Source organism: Chroicocephalus ridibundus, chromosome 1 (genome assembly GCF_963924245.1).
Source record: "Chroicocephalus ridibundus chromosome 1, bChrRid1.1, whole genome shotgun sequence".
Classification (NCBI taxonomy): domain Eukaryota; kingdom Metazoa; phylum Chordata; class Aves; order Charadriiformes; family Laridae; genus Chroicocephalus; species Chroicocephalus ridibundus.
The window spans coordinates 18,046,424-18,067,860 of NC_086284.1; the positions used below are offsets into that span (position 1 = coordinate 18,046,424).

Here is a 21,437-nt window from a genome sequence, read left to right on the forward strand (position 1 = left end):
CTTTGATTCGTAGTTCTGTAACTTTAATGTTACAAAATGTAAAATTTTGTAACATTACCAGCTCGTAATTCTAAGAACTGTTCACTGTTATAATTTGTCACAATGATGTTTGCAGTTACTTTCTCAGTAGCAGGTGGCACTACAAAGTACAGTCATCATTCTTGCAGGAAGTACTTCTACGTCTGTTCTGTGCTCTTATGCATATATTAATCTCTTCATGTGTTTCTGGTCTATTTAGAAGCAACAAAATAAAAATCTTTCTGCAACCCCAGAATGTTATCCTGAAACAAGTTATTTTCCTTGGAGGATGTCACTTTTCATGCAAAGGCTGAAGTGTCAAAGATATAAATCGTGTCACTGCAGCAATGTTCAACTGGTTGGGATATATTCGCATGAAGTTAGAGAATTTGTCATGAATTTTCTCTTAATGAGCCAAGTACGTTTTAATACTGAGATGACAAAGCCAAAGGCAACACTCCAAGTCAGATGTCACAAAGTTTACACAAGCTTGTGGCTTAACGTCACCCAATGTTAAACATTTCCTTTATAGAAATGCTGTTGATTCTGCTACAGCAGAATGATCTGTCACTCTGATTATGAATGAGGGTGCTGTGCTGGGCAGTGTTAGGAACACAATGGTATAGTTCAAACCGCTCTGAAGTCCACAGGCCACCGCGATAGGGCTCAGGAAGTCAGGTGCTGAATCAGTCCTAGTTATTCTGTAGAAGAGCAATTCAATGTGACAAGTCACAGACTGGGGCAGTGCCTGAGCTACACCTCGGTGACTTGCACAGTCTCAGACATGGCATCATCGATGATTTCAGTAAAAGGAGAAGGGAAGGAATGCCACTTTCCATGCCAAGCACCTGTTTCCTGAACACGGAAAACCAAATCACAGTCTTCATCCCTGCAACTGAGCTGTTGCCTGGGGTGGGAACCTGCTCTGTTGTGTCCCAGGCAGACAGGCCCTGGGATGCCTTGCAGAGCCAAGCTTACCAACTCAAAGTCCTTTGTTTCTAAACTTAGAGGTTGTCACACAAGCTGTGCAAATGTAAAATTTGCCCTGAAAGAGGCAGCCAGACAGCCAGAAGAGATCAATGTCTCCACACTGATCTAGAAAATAGGTCTGCATATGCCCCGGGGCTCTGGGCCATTTGAGACATACTGGAGTTGCTACAGGCTCACAGACCCCCAGTTGGATGTACGACACCAGTGCCAAAACATCCCGTGAGACAGCTACTGCTTGTGAACCTGCAAGGGCTGTTGTCTTGCTCTCAGGGAGAAAACATGAACAGGCTGATTGGAGACCAGCCAGCTGGAAGTTCAGAGGCTGCCAGGGAATCATCTGGAAATAAAGTCTGCACCTTGGTAGCTTTTAACTATTTTCTCTGGAATACCAATGGCAGCTGAGAGATGCATCTTTGCAGTTCTGAGTTGCCTTCAGCACTTCTGAACCTATAAATCTGATGCTTCTGTCATGAAGAAAGGTTTTGGTTTTCCCCTGTTTCTGTAAACCCAAGCCAATATTTCACTAGGAACAACTTCCTGCAAACAGTAGTTAAATGGACCCATTTTAATTTTATTCCTTTCTGCCAGGGTGTGTAAATTACCTTTGCCTGTTTTACTTAGGTGGTAAACTCTCTGGGGTCTTTTAGTTCAGGGTGTCCAAATCATTATACAACAGCATTTCGATTCAGTACCACGGCCCTACTTGTTGTGATAATACATATGTAATCATGCCAAGAACAATATCAAAGGACATTTGTTCCTTCCAGGCAGGGTGAGTGTGAGAAACCAAGAAAACCAACAAATGGTAAGAAAAAGAACATCCAAACCAAACTGTTTTTCCCTGGGGTAGATAATGTTGGGCATTCCATGTTGGACCTCCTGGATTGTGTCTGATGGACACATTACAGAGTCCTTGGCAAATAAAAGGCAAATAGATACATTCAGATGTAGGCAAAATGTCCTCCAGGACAAGATGGTGAAAACCACAACAAATGAGACCATTATAAATAAAACACAGAAGAAAACAGAGTAATTTTTGTGATCTGAATTCTAGACGAGAAAGAATCACATGATAAGCTTGTTCCTTGTGAAGAGACTTTTTTGTCTTCACCCAATTTTCCATGCAAACAGGTTAGAAATTTACTATAGTGTGGAAAAATCTGATGCGTTTAGAAGACAGAAGACCATAACTGAAATGCTTGGACTGAGAGTACCACAGACAATGAATATATCAACTCAGCATCCAGGTCTCAAACTATATCTCAGAAGAGTGCAAGATATCAAATACAGGCCAATGACCTTCAGTTCAAAAGCCTGCTTTCACCCAAATGATGAGGCTGACTTGTCAGTAATACCAGAGATTTTCAAAATAAGAATTGGGAAGCAAAAAAAGACACCAACATCCAACACTAAAACAGCTAAATTATATTAAGACAGGTTGTACTAGAGTCAGTTGAGCTCTACTTCTTCTACAGATCCAAGACTTCAGATTATCATAGAATCATAGAATCATAGGATGGTTTGGGTTGGAAGGGGCCTTAAAGATTATCTAGTTCCATGAGCATGGACACCTTCCACTAGACCAGGTTGCTCAAAGCCCCATCCAGCCTGGCCTTGAACACTTCCAGGGATGGGGCAGGAAGACCTAGTCAGATAAATATTTGGGAACCAGAAAACTACAAAACAATCATGAAAGGTCTAGGACAAGCCAGCTTTGCTCTAAGAATTATAATCCCATCTGAAAGAGAATATTTCCAAAAAAAGTTGGAAAGATTAGAGCCAGAAGAGATTAGCCCATTTAGAATAACATAGTCTAGTGCAGTTGACTACAATGGCAGTGCTATGGTGGGCACAGATACTGCAAGGAGAATCAGCAGCAGGAACAACTGAAGAAAACCACTCAAACCCAGGACGGTTAGAAACTTCCTTAAGGAACTAAAAATCTCTAAAGTGTGAGCCAAACCACTCATGCACCTTTTTGGCTTTTACTGTTATAGCTGAGACTATGGACTGCTTAAGTCTTGCAGTTGTGAGACCACTCAAAAAGCCACACCAGAAATGTGAAGGAAAACCAGAATTAGAAAACAAGAATAGCATGAGGTGAATAGTGAGGACCAAATAAACAGCACCGAAATATTTCCTACTAAATTCAATAGAAACAATCAAGACTTGAACCTGCTTCCCTGACCGTGTCAATATCAGATGCCAATCAGAGCTACTCATTTCCTTTTCTGGAGGTGATGTATTTAAAACTAATAATTTTGGCTCAAGTTCTGCTTGGTCAGCAAAGTCTTGTTTGCCACCTCCACAGCAAGGTGTGGCAGCAGTATTTGTCTTGCAAGACTGAAAGTGCCATAATATGTTTTGGACCTTGGTAGAATTCAGATAAAATTTGCTCAGTGTTTAGATCCACACTGGAGTGCCCCATTTGAGTAGTCTTGCTACTAGGGGTTTTAAAAAAACATCAGAAAAAATATTGCGTAAAGTGTGGTGAAACATCTCATTGCATTCATACAATGTGATTGTATGTATGAATACAATACAACTGCCTTGTCCAGACAGGCCCAGAGGCAATGGGCACAAACTGACAGACAGGAGGTTCCCTCTGAACATCAGGAAACGCTTTTTTACTATGAGGATGATCGAGCACTGACACAGGTTGCCAGTGAGATGATGGAATCTCCATCTTTGGATATGTGCAAACATAGTATCTCCAAAAGCCACCTAGAGCCTCAGCAGCCCACTCTAGGTGGCCCTGCTTGAGCAGGGGGGTCAAACCAGATGACCTACAGAGTTCCAACCAGCCTCATTCATTCTGTGATTCATGGACAAGAAGAATCAAATAGAAGAACTATCTTTTCTCTGTCTTTTTTTTCTTTTTTTAGGGAAGTTGTCCAATGAAGGGGAGACAGTGTGTACTGGATGAGATTTTTTTACATGTATAAAAGAAAAGAACAGATATGTTGTCTAAGACCTTAGATCTTGCTAGCTGTCCATTTGAATACTTATGAGCCAGTACTGAACTGGCGTCTACTGTCTGTCCCCTGGGTCCAGAGAGCCATGAGGCTGGCCACTGAGATCATCACAGAGAACACGGGGCACTTGAGCAAATATGAAGCGGACTGGTGGCCCCATCGCATTCCTCCCACCTGGCTGTTGAGGACTTCCACCCACTGGTGAAACATCGACGTGGAAATACAGCGTGGATGCCCTTGGCAGCTGGGCTCAGACATGCAATCCTCCCAGTAGCTGCCCCAGAAGCTCCTGTGTCCCCAGGAAAGTACAAGTCCCTGCAGCTTGCTGCCATGCTTCAGCTGCTGGTGTTCAGACCTCTTAACCTACTCTGCAACCAGTCCAGCTTGAAGTTCACCCAAGCACACGTAGAAAGAGCTCACCCACACCTAAAATATGATTTAGTGAGAAGATGGTAATGTGTAGGGCATGACCAAAGCAGCACACTGATCTGAAGCCTGTTTGCATGCAACCAGCCCCCTTCATCCACTTATCTATTTTCCCAAAGCTGTTCCGCTAGATCAAGTCTACCTTGATCCTTCCCTGCCTTTCATCTTTCCCCTATTAAATTTTGCACATTCCTGCAGTCCCCTTCAAACATGACACAGTAAGTTTTATAAAATCCCCAAATGCTCTTCCCCTGTATACTCATCCCTGTCCCCCTTGCAGTTGCCTGAGACATGATGGGGACCCTCTCCTGTTGACACATGATGATGGGTGTCCCCCAGCCCATGGAGGCTCCCCCAGGACAGCTGGAGAACAGTTCAGGGATGACAGGGGCTCTCCTATATGTCAATGTGCCCCTCTGCTCCTTTGTGGAGATGAGCTTTTAATCACATATATACCAATAAACATCTTATGGTAGGATTCATCACACTTAAGCTTAGGCTTCTCTAATGAGGTGTCTAACATAAACTGCTCAAACAGGCTGCCTGTCCAGCCAGTAATGGAAAGGAGCACTTCCATCCCCAGGCACCCACCTCAGTCTGGGAAGGATTCCTCTCTGTATCTCCTGTCTGTAATTACGAGCAATAGCTTTGATTAGGCTGCTTGCTTAACTTTGAAATATCTAAAACTGGTTAAAACTGATGCTAGCTGTAGGAACAGAAATGCTCTTTCTCAGGGACTCCTGGCTGGTAGGGCTCTGCGTAAGGTGATTTACAGCATGAAGAGTCAAAAGAAGATGGTGGAAAAAATAAAACAAGACACAATTTTGTATCAAAAGTAAAAACTGCATTGTTCTTGGATAAGCTAGTAATCCTGATGTTAATTACACATATACACATCAGTACATTAAATACAGTTCTGCTATTTACAGAAACACAGATTGTGCAGGGGCTGATGTTTGCTGACTGACATTGAAGTACCTATGCATTCCATATATTTATAAAAGAAAAAGTGTTTCTAGTGCAATAACACTACATTCTTTCCAACACCATTACAGACTTTGTTTTCTTAACACAGAAACCAGAAATTTGTCTTTAGGAGGCGAGTAACTCTCTTCTTGTCAGGGTTAAACTCAAATTGCTTTCTTCCATGGAAGAAATAGAAGTCGTCTAGGGAAAAAAGCTGAGATGAATTATGACATTGCAGGTGCAAAGATTAGTATGCTTTAACAACATCCAGAAAGAGCTCAAAACCTTTCGATACACTTACGCTGCCAACAGGATCTGCTCCTAGGTGTAACCTCTGCAAAATGGTGCACAGCAGCATGGGGACACCTCCCATAGCAAACCAGCCATGTGCACACTGCATAATATCCTTAATGAATCCCATAAGGTGATTCTACAAAAAAATTGTCCTCTGTGTTCCTGCAGTTTAAAATATCTGCTGCTACGCAATGGCTGTGTTGAAACCCTCCGGAAGGGTGTATTTGCAACCACCTGTGGGTAGGTATTGCACAGCCTGGAGTGTGGCACAGGGCACGGCAAGGTGTGAGAAGGTATGAGCTTGCTGGGGTGCCGCCAGATACTGCAAAGGGAAGGAGAGATCCAGCCTGGGGCAGCCGCGTCCACATCACCCTCCGGGAGGGAGGGCTGCAGTTAAGGATCCCCAGCACCACATGTAAGACTCTTTCGGGGGGAAGCTGATAGATTTGCTGGGAAGCAATTAACATGCATGGGGTTGGATGATCAGAGGAGCCAGAAGACAACTGGGAAGCCATGGCATTTGGCAGTGTGGATGCACCCTTGAGTCTATTCCAGCATCTCCCTGTCTAATAACATTCTCCCTCATGCAGGAGAAGCTAGTGTCAATTATTATTCTCCAAGTGGTGCTGGTGGATGGCCAGCTTAACATGAGCCAGCAGCGTGCCTAGGTGGCCAAGAAGGCCAACAGCATTCTGGCTTGTTTCAGGAATAGCGTGGCCAGCAGGAGCAGGGAAGTGATCGTGCCTCTGTACTCGGCACTGGTGAGGCCTCACCTCGAGTACTGTGTTCAGTTCTGGGCCCCTCTGGACAAGAGGGACATTGAAGTGCTGGAGCGTGTCCAGAGGAGAGCTACCAGGCTGGTGAGGGGTCTGGAGACCAAGTCATATGAGGAGAGGCTGAGGGAGCTGGGCATGTTTAGCTTGGAGAAGAGGAGGCTGAGGGGAGACCTCATTGCCCTCTACAACTACCTGAAAGGAGGTTGGGGAGAGGTGGGTGTTGGCCTCTTCTCCCAGGTGAATAATGACAGGACCAGAGGAAATGGTCTGAAGTTGCAGCAGGGGAGGTTTAGATTAGATATTGGGAGGAATTACTGAAAGAGTGGTCAGGCACTGGAACACCCTGCCCAGGGAGGTGGTTGAGTCACCATCCCTAGAGGTGTTTAAGAAACGTCGAGATGTGGCACTTCAGGGCATGCTCTAGTGGCAGAGATTATAGGGGTTTGGGTTTTTTTGTGTGTATGGTTGGACTCGATGATCTCAAAGGTCCCTTCCAACCATGAAAATTCTATGATTCTATGATTTTATGTCAGAGGGCCAGGCTGTGATAGCCTTGCTCACAGCAGATAGACCTTATGTTGTTGAGTGGTGCTGTCTTGAGTGGTGATCTTCATGGTGTAAGGTGCACATCAACATGAATACAGACATATCATTCTGTCCCTTAGAGCTGGCCTTTCCAGCTGTGAAGCTGTCAATAAAGGTATATCATCACTATTTTTCAAGGCGGGGAAGTGAAGCATGGGAGTGTTATGTGACTATTTCAGGGTCTTGTTGGTCGTCCTGAGGGCTATGAGCAGCATTTAGAAGTGCTTCTCTCTGTGCAAGCATTCTCAGCCCTATGACCCTGAACATTTCATACAGATTTGATTAGAGAACAGTTACTCACTTTCATGTTGAAAAACAACATCGATCTTCCCCTTAATTCCTGGAAATGCATCTCTTATCAGCATGGGCTTCCTGTCCATAGACTGACTTCTTTTATTATATCTGAGAAATACCTTTTATTATACTTTTTATTACACTTGAGAAAAATGATAAACAACCTGGTGTCAGTGAAAACTGCAAACAACCTACCAACAGGTGACTGAGTTTGTTGAAGACTGTCAGTATCATTTAGGTAGCTTTGAGACAGACGCAATGTGCCATAAATAATTATTACTCTATTAGCTGCATTGGAAGAATTGCTTCTGTTTACATCAGGCCAAGGTATGTCTAAGAATACGTAATACATCATAAATTTGCTAAATATTTTTTTCTGAAAGACATTATCTAAAGGAGAGGTAGACAGGTAGATAACCTTATTTCAAACATAAGTTAGATTGGTAAGATTATAAACAGATTGCTTTCATGTTCTGTCTCTGTAAGAAATGTTTATCAGGAAAAATCTGTTGGGTTTTTTTTAAGTTATGAGTTATTTTAAGTCATTTTACTTAAGTTGCTTGTAGCAGGCTGTTACATTTTTAGTGAAGTGCAGTTGATCTCTAAGTGCTGGAATAAGAAGGCTTCTGAAAGCATTTTCCTTTCTGATACCTTTGCTCAGTAAGAGATTTAATGACCACACTGCTCAGCTGAAGTCCTTCAAGCTATGAGAGTTTGAACTAAAATGTAGAAGTCTGATCTTCTGCTGTATGTTCAATGACTTGGGCATTGTGGTGGCAGGAAAGAGAGAAGTTGTGTCATTCATCTGGAAAAGTTCAGGTTACCTACTGCTTCTGGTAGCAGTAGGTAACCTGAACTTTTCCAGATGAATGACACAACTTCTCTCTTCAGGTAGCAGTAGCTGAAGCAGTAGCAGCACCAGAAGCAGTAGGTAACCTTAACCTAGCAGAAGGAAGGAAATGAAGGAGCACCTCCTTCAGCCTTTAGAAATATATGTCCTGTAACACAAACCTGAGTAGTAGCAGAAAATTCTTTGAAGTACATGGCCTTTACCAGCAACATTATGAAACTCTCTGTTGGTAACTGGAAAAGTGATGGGATGCTCCTTCTTACCCCACAGAAACATCTTTCATATCAATAGTGAGGTTCTGACTGATTTCTTGAGCTCCCTTGTGGAACTGTCGGATGGCTTTTTTCCCCAAGGCAGTTAAATGAAAATAAATAAATAAATAAACCAACGAGCTGTTAAATAATTAAATTGATTAAAAGGAAAGCTAAAAACACTGTTTTGCTTCCCCTTCAAATATTTTTCCATAGCCAGTTGTGACACCGAAAGAGATTGCCAAAAGTGTGTGACTAATGCACCCTAAACCATGACATGATATTGATCATGTGATTATTTCCTATTTAGGAAAGTGGCACAGGAAATATTACCTCCAAAATTTGTCTGCTATGAAGTAATATGTCTTCCCCTCATTTCCTTTATAAAAAGCAGCATCTATTTTGGTAACATCCTTTGAAAAGCCCAGGGTATAGATTTTCTGGGGGTATTCAGGAAGTATGGCATCTCCTCTCACAACCCAGAATTCATTCCCTATCAAGAAAAGTTGATGAAAAGATGTTATCAGAATCTTCTGGGAATGACACAATCCTTTTCATGAAAGCTAATGTTTTAATGGAAAAATACAGAGACAAACTAATGGTTACTTGAAAACATTCTACATATTAGTTATAGAGTAAAAAAAAAAGGCAAGAATAGTTCTTCATACCACTTTTTATGAAAATGGACATCTCAGCCTTCCTTCATACTTATGTTAGTTTTCCACAAGCAAGGAAGAAGCATGTGTTATCATTTTTAAATTTGAGAGATAATTTTCCAGAAAAAAAGGAAAATAATGACATCTATTTTGGCAGAGAAATTTTTCTGTATTGACATCATTAAAAAATCAGATACATGTTCCTTATCTTGGGTAATATTTTTTTATCTCTGTCATTGCTATACAGTGACTTATTGGACTAAATTAAAGCTCATGGAATCCTACAGGAGGAGCTTAAGTGTTTATTAAGCCAGACAGAAACTCTCAAGGTTACTTGGAAAGACAACATAGGAAAATAACAAGACAACATTTTACCTTTAAAAATTATGGTTTTGTCTTTCTCAGGAATTTCATAAGCAGCATCAACACCAGGTGGCAGCCGTGGCCAGAACGAAGTTATTAAATTAAAATCAGCTGTTCTGACTGCAGGATACTTGTGCCAAAAATGCCTTACATAAGTATAGAACAGGTTTTAAATAAAATCAGACATTCACACACACTAATGCATGAAACCACATCATGGCAACCAGGGCAGGTTTATCTGACTAAACCCAGCTGTGTGCCTGACTTGGTCACCCTAAGCTCCCTGTAATGTCAACAGAAAGAAAAATATTTCCATGGTGGGATTCCTCTCATCTTGATGCAGACATCTAAAATAGGTCAGATGAACTGTTTTGTCAAAACAGTTATTATTTTCCCTCACGTAGAAAGGGTGCCTAGAGGGACATGGCTGGTATGGGGTAAGATTTTGGGAATGAAACCCCACCCTGGGGTAACCAACACCAGCTTAGAGAAATAGTCCCTGTCTGTGAGGATCTTCTGCAAAATAACACTTCACTGGCTTTGCGGATTCAAAACTCTGAGGTCAAACCTCACTTTAATGTTGATGTTGGTTGATGCCTGAAGCAGGGGACACACAACCTTAACACATGAAAAGGAGGGGAATCAGCTCTTCTACCCCTTCTCCTCAAGTCTTTGGGCTGTCCTGCCCTGGAGAGAGAGAGTTTGTCTGAGTTTAGCACTGAATCAGTTATCCTTTTCTTTTTTTGTTATACTAAATAACGACTGCAGGGGCTCTTACAGTAGGTATTGTGTCAGGACTGGTAAACCCTCAGCTCTCTAAAGGCAAGGACAGCAATGAAGGTGCTGAGAGTCCCAGGGCTGGTGGGGCCTTTTGCCAAAGCTGAACTCTCCCAGATACCAAACACTTGCTCACAACATAAGGTGAAAACAGACCATGTTTTCAGAGGAGCCATCTTTTGCCACCCTATTCATAGCATGACTTGTTTCAACGGTGGTCTTCCTCCTTATATCTATCTTGGTTTTGCCTCCCACCACTTATCCTGATTCCCTGTCTTGCCTTCCTGCCTAGAGTGGCTGATGTTCTGTGTAAAGCTGTTTTTCTATGCCATTTTATTTTCAGAAAGCTGACTTACTTGTCTTTGAAGAACATTATTTCTCCACAGAAAATGGTGACAGCATCAAAAGTTAAATCGGGGCCACAGGTGTTTGGCAGTGCAGGATCTTTTGATTCATTTGGGTCTGTTATCTCAGTAGATTCCCTTTGGTCATTGTAGATGTTAGAAGATGGTCCTAAAAGAAGCAGTTTATGGAAGAAATTTAAGTGAGAAACTCATTCAGGTATATTCAGTACACAAAAATGTCACTTAAAGGTATTCCAAAGTCTTTGAAATTATAAGCATAATTTGATTAATAATTGTGAATTACCGTAGAGGTACTGTATGCCATTAGTATCATCCTGATGGAGAGGGGATACTGAAGGGTCAAATTTACTAAAAACTGGGTACATCAGAGCATTGGGGTCTTTGGAATGAAAAAGTCCCAGTGAATGGCCAAACTCATGGGCAGCAACATAAAACAAGTTTGTACCTGAAAACAACAAACAAAACACATAGTAGGAGAGCTGTGTCTTTTCATTTGTCCTGAAAACATGATTGACATAAGGTAGGTCAGAAGCTTTCAGAACTGCTTTCCTAAGGAAGCAAAGCTGTTATGGGAAATTCAGTTGGAGATGAAATTCTGGTCAGAAAGAAAAACAATGACATCATTACAGTAGAGTACAAGGATAAGTACAAGTCTGTAGATCCTGCAGAAGTCAGGGTGGGAGAAGGACCCTGGACCAGTGCAGGAGATGTAACTGTTAGAGGAGAGACAAGGAGGTTGGAGGAGAGGGGAGAAGGGGGCTGCCAGGTCCCTCAGCTCTCTCCCAAATAAATTTCCACCCAGACCATGGCAGAAGTTCAGCTGGAACCTTAACTTTTTTAACCAGAGGGCTCAGAGGCCTTTTATAGCTATGGAAACCAGCTGCCCAATACTCCTTAAAATCAGCCACATTTTTAAGCACTTCTTAAGGAAGAGAGGAGACAGACACTGCACCCTTGATTTCATGTACAGCCTGCTTCAGGAAGGGCTCAGAGAACTTAATTTCCTACCTTTGGTGCTTTTGGTCCAGGTTTTGTCCTCATCAAAGTGAGCATCTCCACCAAAGTCCTTGCCGGGTGCATAGGCATGAGCAATGGACTCTCCTGGGCCATCAAAGGGGATGAAGTCATTGTGACCTGAGGAGCAAGTCGCATACACAGCTACCTGGGGGTTATGGAGGTAACAGATCTCAGCCATACACAGAGCAATCTCTGTTCTGCTGATTTTGTAAACTTTCAAGTTCCCCTTCCACACAGATTTGCCAAAAGCTCTATTTTTCACAGGGAAAACTTAGGAAAATTTGAACTGATGCATCAGGAGTGAAATCTTGGTTTCCTCAAGAAATGGGTTGACATCTACATACTGTTGCTGCAAGGGAAGATGAGGAAGTGGTTTAGGTTGAAATATATTTCCTTTTCTGTTCATAAGGTAAAATTTTCATAAACTCTGTGTCAGCAGCCATCAGGTGGTTACCTGTATCTGACTGGTAATTTAAGTGTTGATGAAGACTGTAAGCCCTTGAATGTAGTCTCCAGAAAAGGATTTAAGGACACGGAGGTTACACGCGGTGCCTGCACACTGTGCATAGCCCAGATGAGTGGATTTGTTTGGGTGGGAGCAGAGGAGCCGACTAGAATAGTGTATGTGTGCATGACTGTTAACGAAAGAGGCAGCCTTCTGGTAAGCCTGCCCTGAGGGAAAACCCAAAAATATAAACCTTGAGTCTGTCTAGAGCTTATTTAGCCCACACAAAGCCCATGACTAATCCCAGGAGTGTAACTAGAGCTACCCACACCCTACGGCTCTGAGTCTGGGTATATCCCACAAGTGCTAAGCCTCTTGTGGTTTGCGCACACATTGGGCATCATATACTGGGTATGGATCCAGGGAACCACAGGCAGCTTGTTACCTTTATTTTCTCCCACCTTCCCTTCATCTGCCTTTATACTCTCCCGGAAAGTTCTTCAAAAATTATAGCCATAGCGCCTTGAGCAGGAACTGTGTTTTTCTGCCTGCTTTTTCAACCTGACACTGAACTTTGTGCATGTTATTTATGAGAAGAAATCATTAGCATTTCAGATCAGCTGCTCCATATAGGCAGTAACTCGGCAATAACTCGTAGCGGTTATGTAGGGTTTTACCTCTGGCTGCAAAGGAGATCATTATGTCTGCATCCCCTCTCTCCTTCTTGATGAATTTCAGTGGAGTGATGCTGCTCCAAGCACTTAGTGCTTTCTTGATCGCCTCATTCACGTCTGCCGGATGCAGGTCTGGAGTGTAGTTTAATATCCTTTAAAATACAAGATAGAAAACCATCTATGTTCTTATAACTTATGCTGCGTAACACACTGACATTACAACAAGAATTCCACTATAACTACCTGTATGTCAGAACCTGTTTTGCCCATTTTGGCTCTCCTGCAAAGGTGGAGAACCCGGCTACATCAGGGAATCCACAGCGATGTTTCTGTACCACGTCCAAAGTGCCAGAATTCGGTTTCTCCGTCACCTCCAGCCCAAAGAATTCCTGCATTTCTTTTATTTTTTGGGTCATTGGACTATTACTTTTCCAAATTAAAGATTCTCCATCTTTCTTAAAGCCATAGTAATTTTTCAGGTACTTCTAGTTAAAAAAAAAAAAAAGCATTTTAGGACAGTCAATGCTGTTTGCTCTTGTAGAGCTTAAAAAGTTATACTTACACCACTTCAGATATTCACCTTTGTTACTTTTCTTTCTGTTCCATGGGAGTATGGGTAATAGAGTTTGTTAAAGCCTGTATGAATATTTTTCTCTTAATTATAGTTTTTTGCATTATATTATGACTATAAATGTTTTGCAGTTTACTCAGAATGCATCCAAAATTAGCATTAGTCGAATAACTTGATTATTTTCTGTTAATGTACCCTTCACTTACCCTATGCTCTAGGCTTACCCAGGGTGCTTTAGAGCAAGCAGTGCAGAAGCTGTTTGAAATATATGACTGAATACAGAATTTCAGCAGTAGTATCCCATTTTCCCACATTTTTTTGACAGTAATAACTCAGACAAAATAGTAGCCTTAATTTATGAAGAGTTATGTCTCATAATAGCAGAAATCACATAAATAACCACATTTCCACTCGAACTACAAATCAAATGTAGACTGACTCAGGTGTTTAATTATTTGTAGAAGCAACACACACGTGAATGCATCATCAGTTTTAATTGTTCTCTACAAAAAATTAAAACAAGAATGAGTCAGGGTAAAGAGGCCTTTGTCATCATGGTACAGAATGCAGCCCCCTCTATTTTGACAAATACCCAATCATATTATTCATTCTACTGGAATTTGCAGAACTGTCTCCTCGGCTACTATATACTAGTTCCAGAGACTGCAATGAGCACTCAACAGTTGCTAAAGATCTCCTCCCCAGAGATCTGCCCTCCTCACCTGGATAAGCTGCATGCCTCTTTCTTTATTCTGTCTTGTATCTGCAGGAAAAGCACAAGAAAGTGCTGCACATAATAACAGGAGAAATGGAACCTTCTCCATATTCATTTTCACTTGCCTTTAGAAAAACCTTCTTTGTAGTCTGCCACACACTCGCTTCACCTTTATATAGGACATGTTTGCTTCATAAAAGCTTTCCAGTCCCTGACTCTCTGATTCTCACAATTTCTAGTTAGCAACAGAGCACATGCAAAACAATGGTTTTATCATAAAAAAAAGCTTAGCGCTGTCTTTCATCCGGTTCCACATTCATGCAGGTTTTGCAACACGGAAATATGATTAATGAGGAGATAATAGACCTGTAGTTCTTTTTAATAAGTTCATTAACCTTTTAGTTACTAAAATGTCCTTTGCTCTCAAAAAAATTAAAGCATATCTGTTTAAAGTTTTTCATTCAAAGTTCCTATTGATTTCAAATGGGTTGTTGAAGTACGTGAAGGGAAAAGCATTCACAGAAGGTTGCAGGACTGGAGACTACAAGTAGAAAAAAAAATTCTAGTTTTTTTGTAGTTGTCTGTACAGGAACATGCACTTTTAGAGATTATTATAGTGCCATCATCTCTCCCTTTGGTGGAGTCCTTCAAAATTAGAAGCTTAATGCTGAAACTCACAGCTTACTGAAGTAGTGATTTGTTCATGCAGTTTTTCTTTGATACAGTTCTCACCTGCATGAAACTTCCTTTTGTCTGTAGCAAAATGTGGTCATCCAGCGAGGAAATTAAAACACTTTTCTCAGCATAGCTAAACTCATTATAAAAATCGAGCCAAGGTGTTTCCATGCCACTTTCATTCAGCAGTTTCCACTGTTCTCAGCGAATTGCCCAATTACTTCATATTTCGTACTCTCCTTCTTACTATAAGGTTTTAGGGTGCATCGAGGTTTTCTGGATCAAACTCTTGGAGGTTTTCCCCTTCAGAGGAGAACATTCTCTGTTCTCCATATCTGCCGTTGATTGTAAGAACTGCTAAGACTCAACGTCAGGTCTATTCTAGCGTTGGGTCCACTTTTGCTCCATGCCCCATCACACCCTCCGCACACTGCCACAAATAAGGACAAATCAGAGGTGACAGTGAAGGTCCTTGGAATCCTGAAGAGAGATGTCTACAGCCATTGGAGACAGCCTTCTGTATCTGAGACTTCTACGTGGGGCTGACACAGGATTTAGGGTACACCTTCAGCACTGCAGGGCAGGTGGGACATTGCATGTGCAGAGAAATAAACTCCCTTCCACAGAGCTGGCAGGGTAATAGAGCTGTGAAAGGAGACGTTATAAATATATTGCACACTTGAGATATTCGCTGAAATTGCCTGCTGCTGAAGAGCGCTGTGTTGATACCAGGAGGATCCCCAGAGCACAGCATGCCTTGTGGCCATCCACAGTGGGAAACTGGGGACTGATCACTGATGACTGAATTCCTACACTGAGACTAGACACCTAACCAAGGCATTCATGTTAGGGCAGAGGCCCCCTTCCTGGTTCTGGAAGGAGATGGACAGGCTCAGGGAATGACCCAGATCTAGGGCAGCTGAGCCAAGGGGAAGCGATCCCCTGAGGGAGCTTCTGATAATGACTCTACTCACATAGTTATGGTAGGTGCCCCTAGCTGAGTGGGTGAGATGAAAAATCTAAAAATTGGGTGCAGAGTTCTCCTGTGCAGCTCACACACCACAAAACCTCTCTGCAGAAATAGCTTCTGGTACTTACAGCCCTACTATAGCTTTCCAACTTTTTTCTCTTCCCACACAGTGTCTCTATGTGATAGTGTTTCTATGGTTCTAGATGAAGGAAGTAACTTTCCAGCCTGTAGGACTTGATAAATTTTCCTCACTCATTTTTCTCTCGAATGAAAGGGCCATTAGAAGCCATGAAAACCATCTAGGAATCTATTGATGAAATATACACAGTTTTCTGAATAGCAGCCTTCTCAGATACATCCTTTTGTGACACTTTCAACCTCTCACTTTTCTTGATACCATTCACCATTGCCCTCATGTGATCAGTCACCTTCTCACTTATCTTTCAATCACCCAGAGTATGCTTTATGAAGAAAATTCCATAACCAACAGAGATCTTTGATGATGTCCTTTGAGGTGGCTTCATCCAGAAGTAGAACAACATGTAATGACAATCTCTTGATTTGACTTAAAGAAGTGAGTGTGAAAATTATTATTTTCTCCTTCTTTCAACGTTTAAAAGTGCTTGGATAATGTCTTTAGATTGCCTTTATCTTTCCCTCTCCCAGAGTCAATCTTCTGCCTTGGATGCATTCCCATAGCCGCCACCCCTGCTAGCTGTACCAAAGAGATGTAACACTGACTAGAAGCATTAAAATTTGCTCCTTTTTTGGCAAGGTTATTGCTAATGGACAGCTTATATATTTGAAAACTATTGCATGTTGTAGTATAGAAAAAAGGAAAGTGAAAGAGCATCTCACAGAGCCTCAACAGGATGCAATTAAATTGTTTATTCTACAAAGACTAAGGGCTTAATTATGTGGAGCTTGAAACTGGCCCACTCTGCTGCCTTACACACCCTCAGTGTCCTGGTCAGGACACTCTGGCAGCAGCGTAGGACCCCTGGCCAAAACCTGGGAGAACAGATTCATGCACGGGAAGCTTTTGAGCTGCAGAACTGCAGCTTCAGCCTGTGCGGCCGGTAAGCGGTGCTCAACCCCGCACCTTCGGCACCTCCATCCTGGCTGTGCTGCAGACCCTCAGGCCTGTCTGCACAGACCTAGCCTGCAAAACATATTGCTGATGAAGACGAGTTTGTGACCTGCTTCTGGCTTTTATATGAGAGTCATCCGTCTCCAGCAGGGTAATGCTGATTGACTGACAGGCCCCTCTTGTCCCAGTCAGCTTGCACACAGGTCACCCTTGCTCTCCAGTGCTGAGTATTCAGGGCCTCGTGGGAGCTTAATTCTTCAATTTCTCCTTGCTTGTGGCAGTGCTGTCTGTCCCTGTGAGTGGATTCTTGCTTTGTATGCAAAACCTGCCCAGGAAGATCTTAAATCCCAGGCACAGGGAACAGCATCGGATGCGTATTTCCAAATTTCCTCCGCAGCCACAGCAACTGTCTTGAAAATCAGGCCAGGAAGAGGAAATACAGAAGATACTTGTCACAACATCTCCAAAGACTTCTGTGTAACACGCTCCTCCTTTCCAAAAAGCAGCATATGACAGCTGCTGCTCGTGTGACTAAACGAGTCTTCCAGCTGCAGAGCGAGTGCTTGTGACTGCACTGTGGGATGTCCAGGTCTGGAGCCCATTGCTTTGCCGCAGCATTTAGAAGTGCCCAGCATATGTTAGGTGACTGAAGTGCCAGCAGGCGCTCTGAGACTCTTTTTGTTTCTTGTGCTCCTGATATTATTGTGTTAGCCTGTACTGTTACAAGCTCGCACAGCTAATACTCCGTAAGGGCCCTATTAAATTGTCAGTGAAGTCATTAAGACATTTTTGCCTGAGTTTTCATGTGCAAGAGATTGGGTCTGGGACAACAGTTGTCCAGTCAAGAATTTCAGACTTAACTGGGGGTTTTTTTGTGGGTGTCTCTATTTTTTGCATTCCTGGTTTCAGACTCCAGGGAAAGTTCATATTCATAGAGGATGAGTACTTGAAATTATGTTTATGGACAAATTTCCCCTGCTGGTATCCAAGAGGCCTTTAATTCCAGCAATCATTTATGAGTTATAACAAAATCATAGTTACAAGAAATCTCTTGCCCACTAAGGAGGGATCGTCAAAGGAGGATCCGGGAAACTACAGGCCTGTCAGCCTGACCTCGATTACAGGAAAGATCATGGAGAGGATCATCTTGAGTGAGCTCTCACGGCAAGTGCAGGGAGGCCAAGGGATCAGGGCCAGCCAGCATGGGTTTAAGAAAGGGAGGTCCTGCTTAACCAACCTGATTTCTTTCTATGACCATGTGACCCGCCTTCTGGATGCGGGGAAGGCTGTGGACGTTGTCTATCTGGACTTTGGGAAGGCCTTTGACACCGTTCCCCACAGCATTCTCCTGGAGAAGCTGGCGAATCATGGCATAGACAAGCGTACTCTTCACTGGGTTAAAAACTGGCTGGATGGCCGTGCCCAGAGAGTTGTGATTAATGGGGTGAAATCCTCTTGGCGGTTGGTCACCAGCGGTGTCCCTCAGGGCTCAGTTTTGGGGCCAGTTTTGTTTAATATCTTTATCAATGATCTGGATGAGGGGATTGAGTGCACCCTCAGTAAGTTTGCAGATGACACCAAGCTAGGTGGGAGTGTTGATCTGCTTGAGGGTAGGAAGGCTCTACAGAGGGACCTGGACAGGCTGGATCGACGGGCCAAGGCCAACTGTATGAGGTTTACGAAGGCCAAGTGCTGGGTCCTGCATTTCGGTCACAACAACCCCAAGCAGCGCTACAGGCTTGGGGAAGAGTGGCTGGAAAGCTGCCCGGCAGAAAAGGACCTGGGGGTGCTGGTGGACGGCCAGCTTAGCATGAGACAGCAGTGTGCCCAGGTGGCCAAGGCGGCCAACAGCATTCTGGCTTATATCAGGAAGAGAGTGGCCAGCAGGAGCAGGGAAGTGATCGTGCCTCTGTACTCGGCACTGGTGAGGCCTCACCTCGAGTACTGTGTTCAGTTCTGGGCCCCTCTGGACAAGAGGGACATTGAAGTGCTGGAGCGTGTCCAGAGGAGAGCTACGAGGCTGGTGAGGGGTCTGGAGACCAGGTCATCTGAGGAGAGGCTGAGGGAGCTGGGCATGTTTAGCTTGGAGAAGAGGAGGCTGAGGGGAGACCTCATTGCCCTCTACAACTACCTGAAAGGAGGTTGGAGAGAGGTGGGTGTTGGCCTCTTCTCCCAAGTGAATAATGACAGGTCCAGAGGAAATGGTCTGAAGTTGCAGCAGGGGAGGTTTAGATTAGATATTGGGAGGAATTACTTTACTGAAAGAGTGGTCAGGCACTGGAACAGCCTGCCCAGGGAGGTGGTTGAGTCACCATCCCTAGAGGTGTTTAAGAAATGTCTAGATTTGGAACTTCAGGGCATGCTCTAGTGGCAGAGATTGTAGGTTGTTTGGTTGGACTCAATGATCTTAAGGGTCCTTTCCAACCATGAAGATTCTATGATTCTAAGTGTAGACAGGGAGCTCCAGCCCTCCTGTTTCCAAACCCATCTGAATTACGTATTATTATACCATTTGCCAGGAATTTCATTGCTTTTCCCCAAGCCAAAAGTAATGTTCTTTCCTTGCTAAAGTTTAAGACACTATGACAAGTGCCTGAGGACTGGAGGAAGGCCAATATCACTCCAGTCTTCAAAAAGGGCAGGAAGGAGGACCCAGGGAACTACAGACCAGTTAGTCTCACCTCCATCCGTGGCAAGGTAATGGAGAGACTTGTTCTGGATGTCATACCCAAGCACGTTCAAGAGCAGGAAGTTACTGGAAGTGGTCAACACGGATTTACCAAGGGTAAATCATGCTTGGCCAATCTCATAGCCTTCTATGATGTTAAAACTGGTTGGCTAGATGGGGGCAGAGCAGCAGATGTCATCTACCTTGACTTCAGCAAGGCTTTTGACACTGTCTCTCATAACATCCTCCTTAGGAAACTGAGGGAGTGTGGACTAGACGAGGGGATAGTGAGGTGGATTGAGAGCTGGCTGTGTGACAGGACTCAGAGGGCTGTGTTTAATGGAGCAGGGTCGAGTTGGAGGCCTGTAACCAGTGGTGTCCCCCAGGGGTCAATACTTGGACCAGTATTGTTTAATGTGTTCATCAACGACCTGGACGAGGGGACAGAGTGTATGCTCAGCAAGTTTGCTGATGATACCAAACTGGGTGGGGTGGCTGACACCCCAGAGGGCCGTGCTGCCATCCAGTGTGACCTAGGCAGGCTGGAGAGCTGGGCAGAGAAGAACCTAATGAGGTTCAACAAGGAGAAGTGTAGGGTCCTGCACCTGGGGAGGAAGAATGTCAGGCACCAGTATAGGTTAGGGGTGGACCTGCTGGAAAGCAGCTCTGAAGAAAAGGATCTGTGAGTCTTGGTAAACAGTAAATTATCCATGAGCTAGCAATGTGCCCTTGTTGCCAAGAAGGCCAAGGGAATTCTGGGCTGCATAGGGAAGAGTGTGGCCAGCAGGTCAAGGGAGGTCATTCTCCCCCCCTACTCTGCCCTGGTGAGGCCACAACTGGAGTACTGTGTCCAGCTGTGGGCTCCCCAGTTCAAGAGAGACAGGGAACTACTGGAGGGAGTCCAGTGTAGGGCAACAAAGATGATTGAGGGATTGGAGCATCTCCCTTATGAGGAAAAGCTGAGAAAGCTGGGACTCTTTAGCCTGGAGAAGAGAAGGCTGACGGGAGACCTTATTAACGTTTACAAGTATCTAAAGGGTGGGTTTCAGGAGGATGGAGCCAGACTCTTTTCAGTGGTTTCCACTAACAGGACAAGGGGTAATGGGCACAAGCTGGAACATAGGAAGTTCCGATCAAATATGAGCACTGGAACAGGCTGCCCAGGGAGGTTGTGGGGTCCCCTTCTCTGGAGACTTTCAAGACCCGCCTGGATGCAGTCCTGAGTAATGTGCTCTAGGCAATCCTGCTTTGGCAGGGGAGTTGGACTAGATGATCTCTAGAGGTTCCTTCCAACTCTGAAAAATTCCGTGATTCTGTGATTCCGTGACAAAGCAGAAATACAGATGGAAAATCCATGGTTAACACATCTCACCAGTCCCCTTGTCCACGTGAAATCCATGCCATGTTGTCTTCCATTTAAGGTCCAGGTTTGACAAGACAACAGATACTTTCTAGCTTCTCCTTCACAGCCAAGGAAATATCACTAGTTTTTCAGATACTTGTAGTTAAATCTAATTAATACCTGGAGGTGGGGGGAAAGTTTTAATTTAGCTGTTTCCTTGAGATCATAACTAAAAAACAGTACTGGCCTTAAGTACGAGAAATAAGTTAGTATAATGGCCAAGGTGAGTCATTATAAACATCATCAATGTTCTGCTTCACTGTTGCTGAAATGTTCTCTTTGGTTCCTCCTTAACCGCTTTCAAGTCTCAGCCACAACCAAAGCCTAAAGGCCTGATTTCTGAAGGTAGCCTTCACATACCAGAAGGTATCTAGTTAGGATATCAAAGCATGTAGGCACTTTTGAAATCAAAGGGAATTCACTGCATTATTTAAATACAAGCAGTACTCGCAAGTGCCCTGCCTAACCCTGGAGGCATCAAAAGTCCTTGGACTGAAGTTTCTTCTGGACAGGCTGTGTACACAGCACAAGCTATTGAGAAAGACACTGGGAGATACTGGGGCAACACCAGTTTTCCTGTGTCTCTGCCCTGCCTGGATTGCTGCCAGGTGAGCTCACCCACTT

The 21,437-nt window shown here is 43.6% G+C and overlaps 1 protein-coding gene across 1 annotated transcript; it reads right to left on the reverse strand.

Moving 5' to 3' along the window:
* Window positions 1-5,475: 5,475 nt before the first annotated feature.
* On the reverse strand, window positions 5,476-14,123 carry LOC134517025 (stromelysin-1-like). The gene is made up of 10 exons (XM_063338085.1): window positions 14,016-14,123; window positions 12,966-13,207; window positions 12,726-12,874; window positions 11,595-11,720; window positions 10,870-11,031; window positions 10,578-10,734; window positions 9,457-9,590; window positions 8,759-8,918; window positions 7,332-7,432; window positions 5,476-5,576 (listed from the first exon to the last, which is right to left on the reverse strand). The coding sequence occupies exons 1-10, from the start codon at window positions 14,121-14,123 to the stop codon at window positions 5,476-5,478; spliced, it is 1,440 nt and encodes a 479-aa protein (XP_063194155.1).
* Between the last annotated feature and the right edge of the window lie 7,314 nt (window positions 14,124-21,437).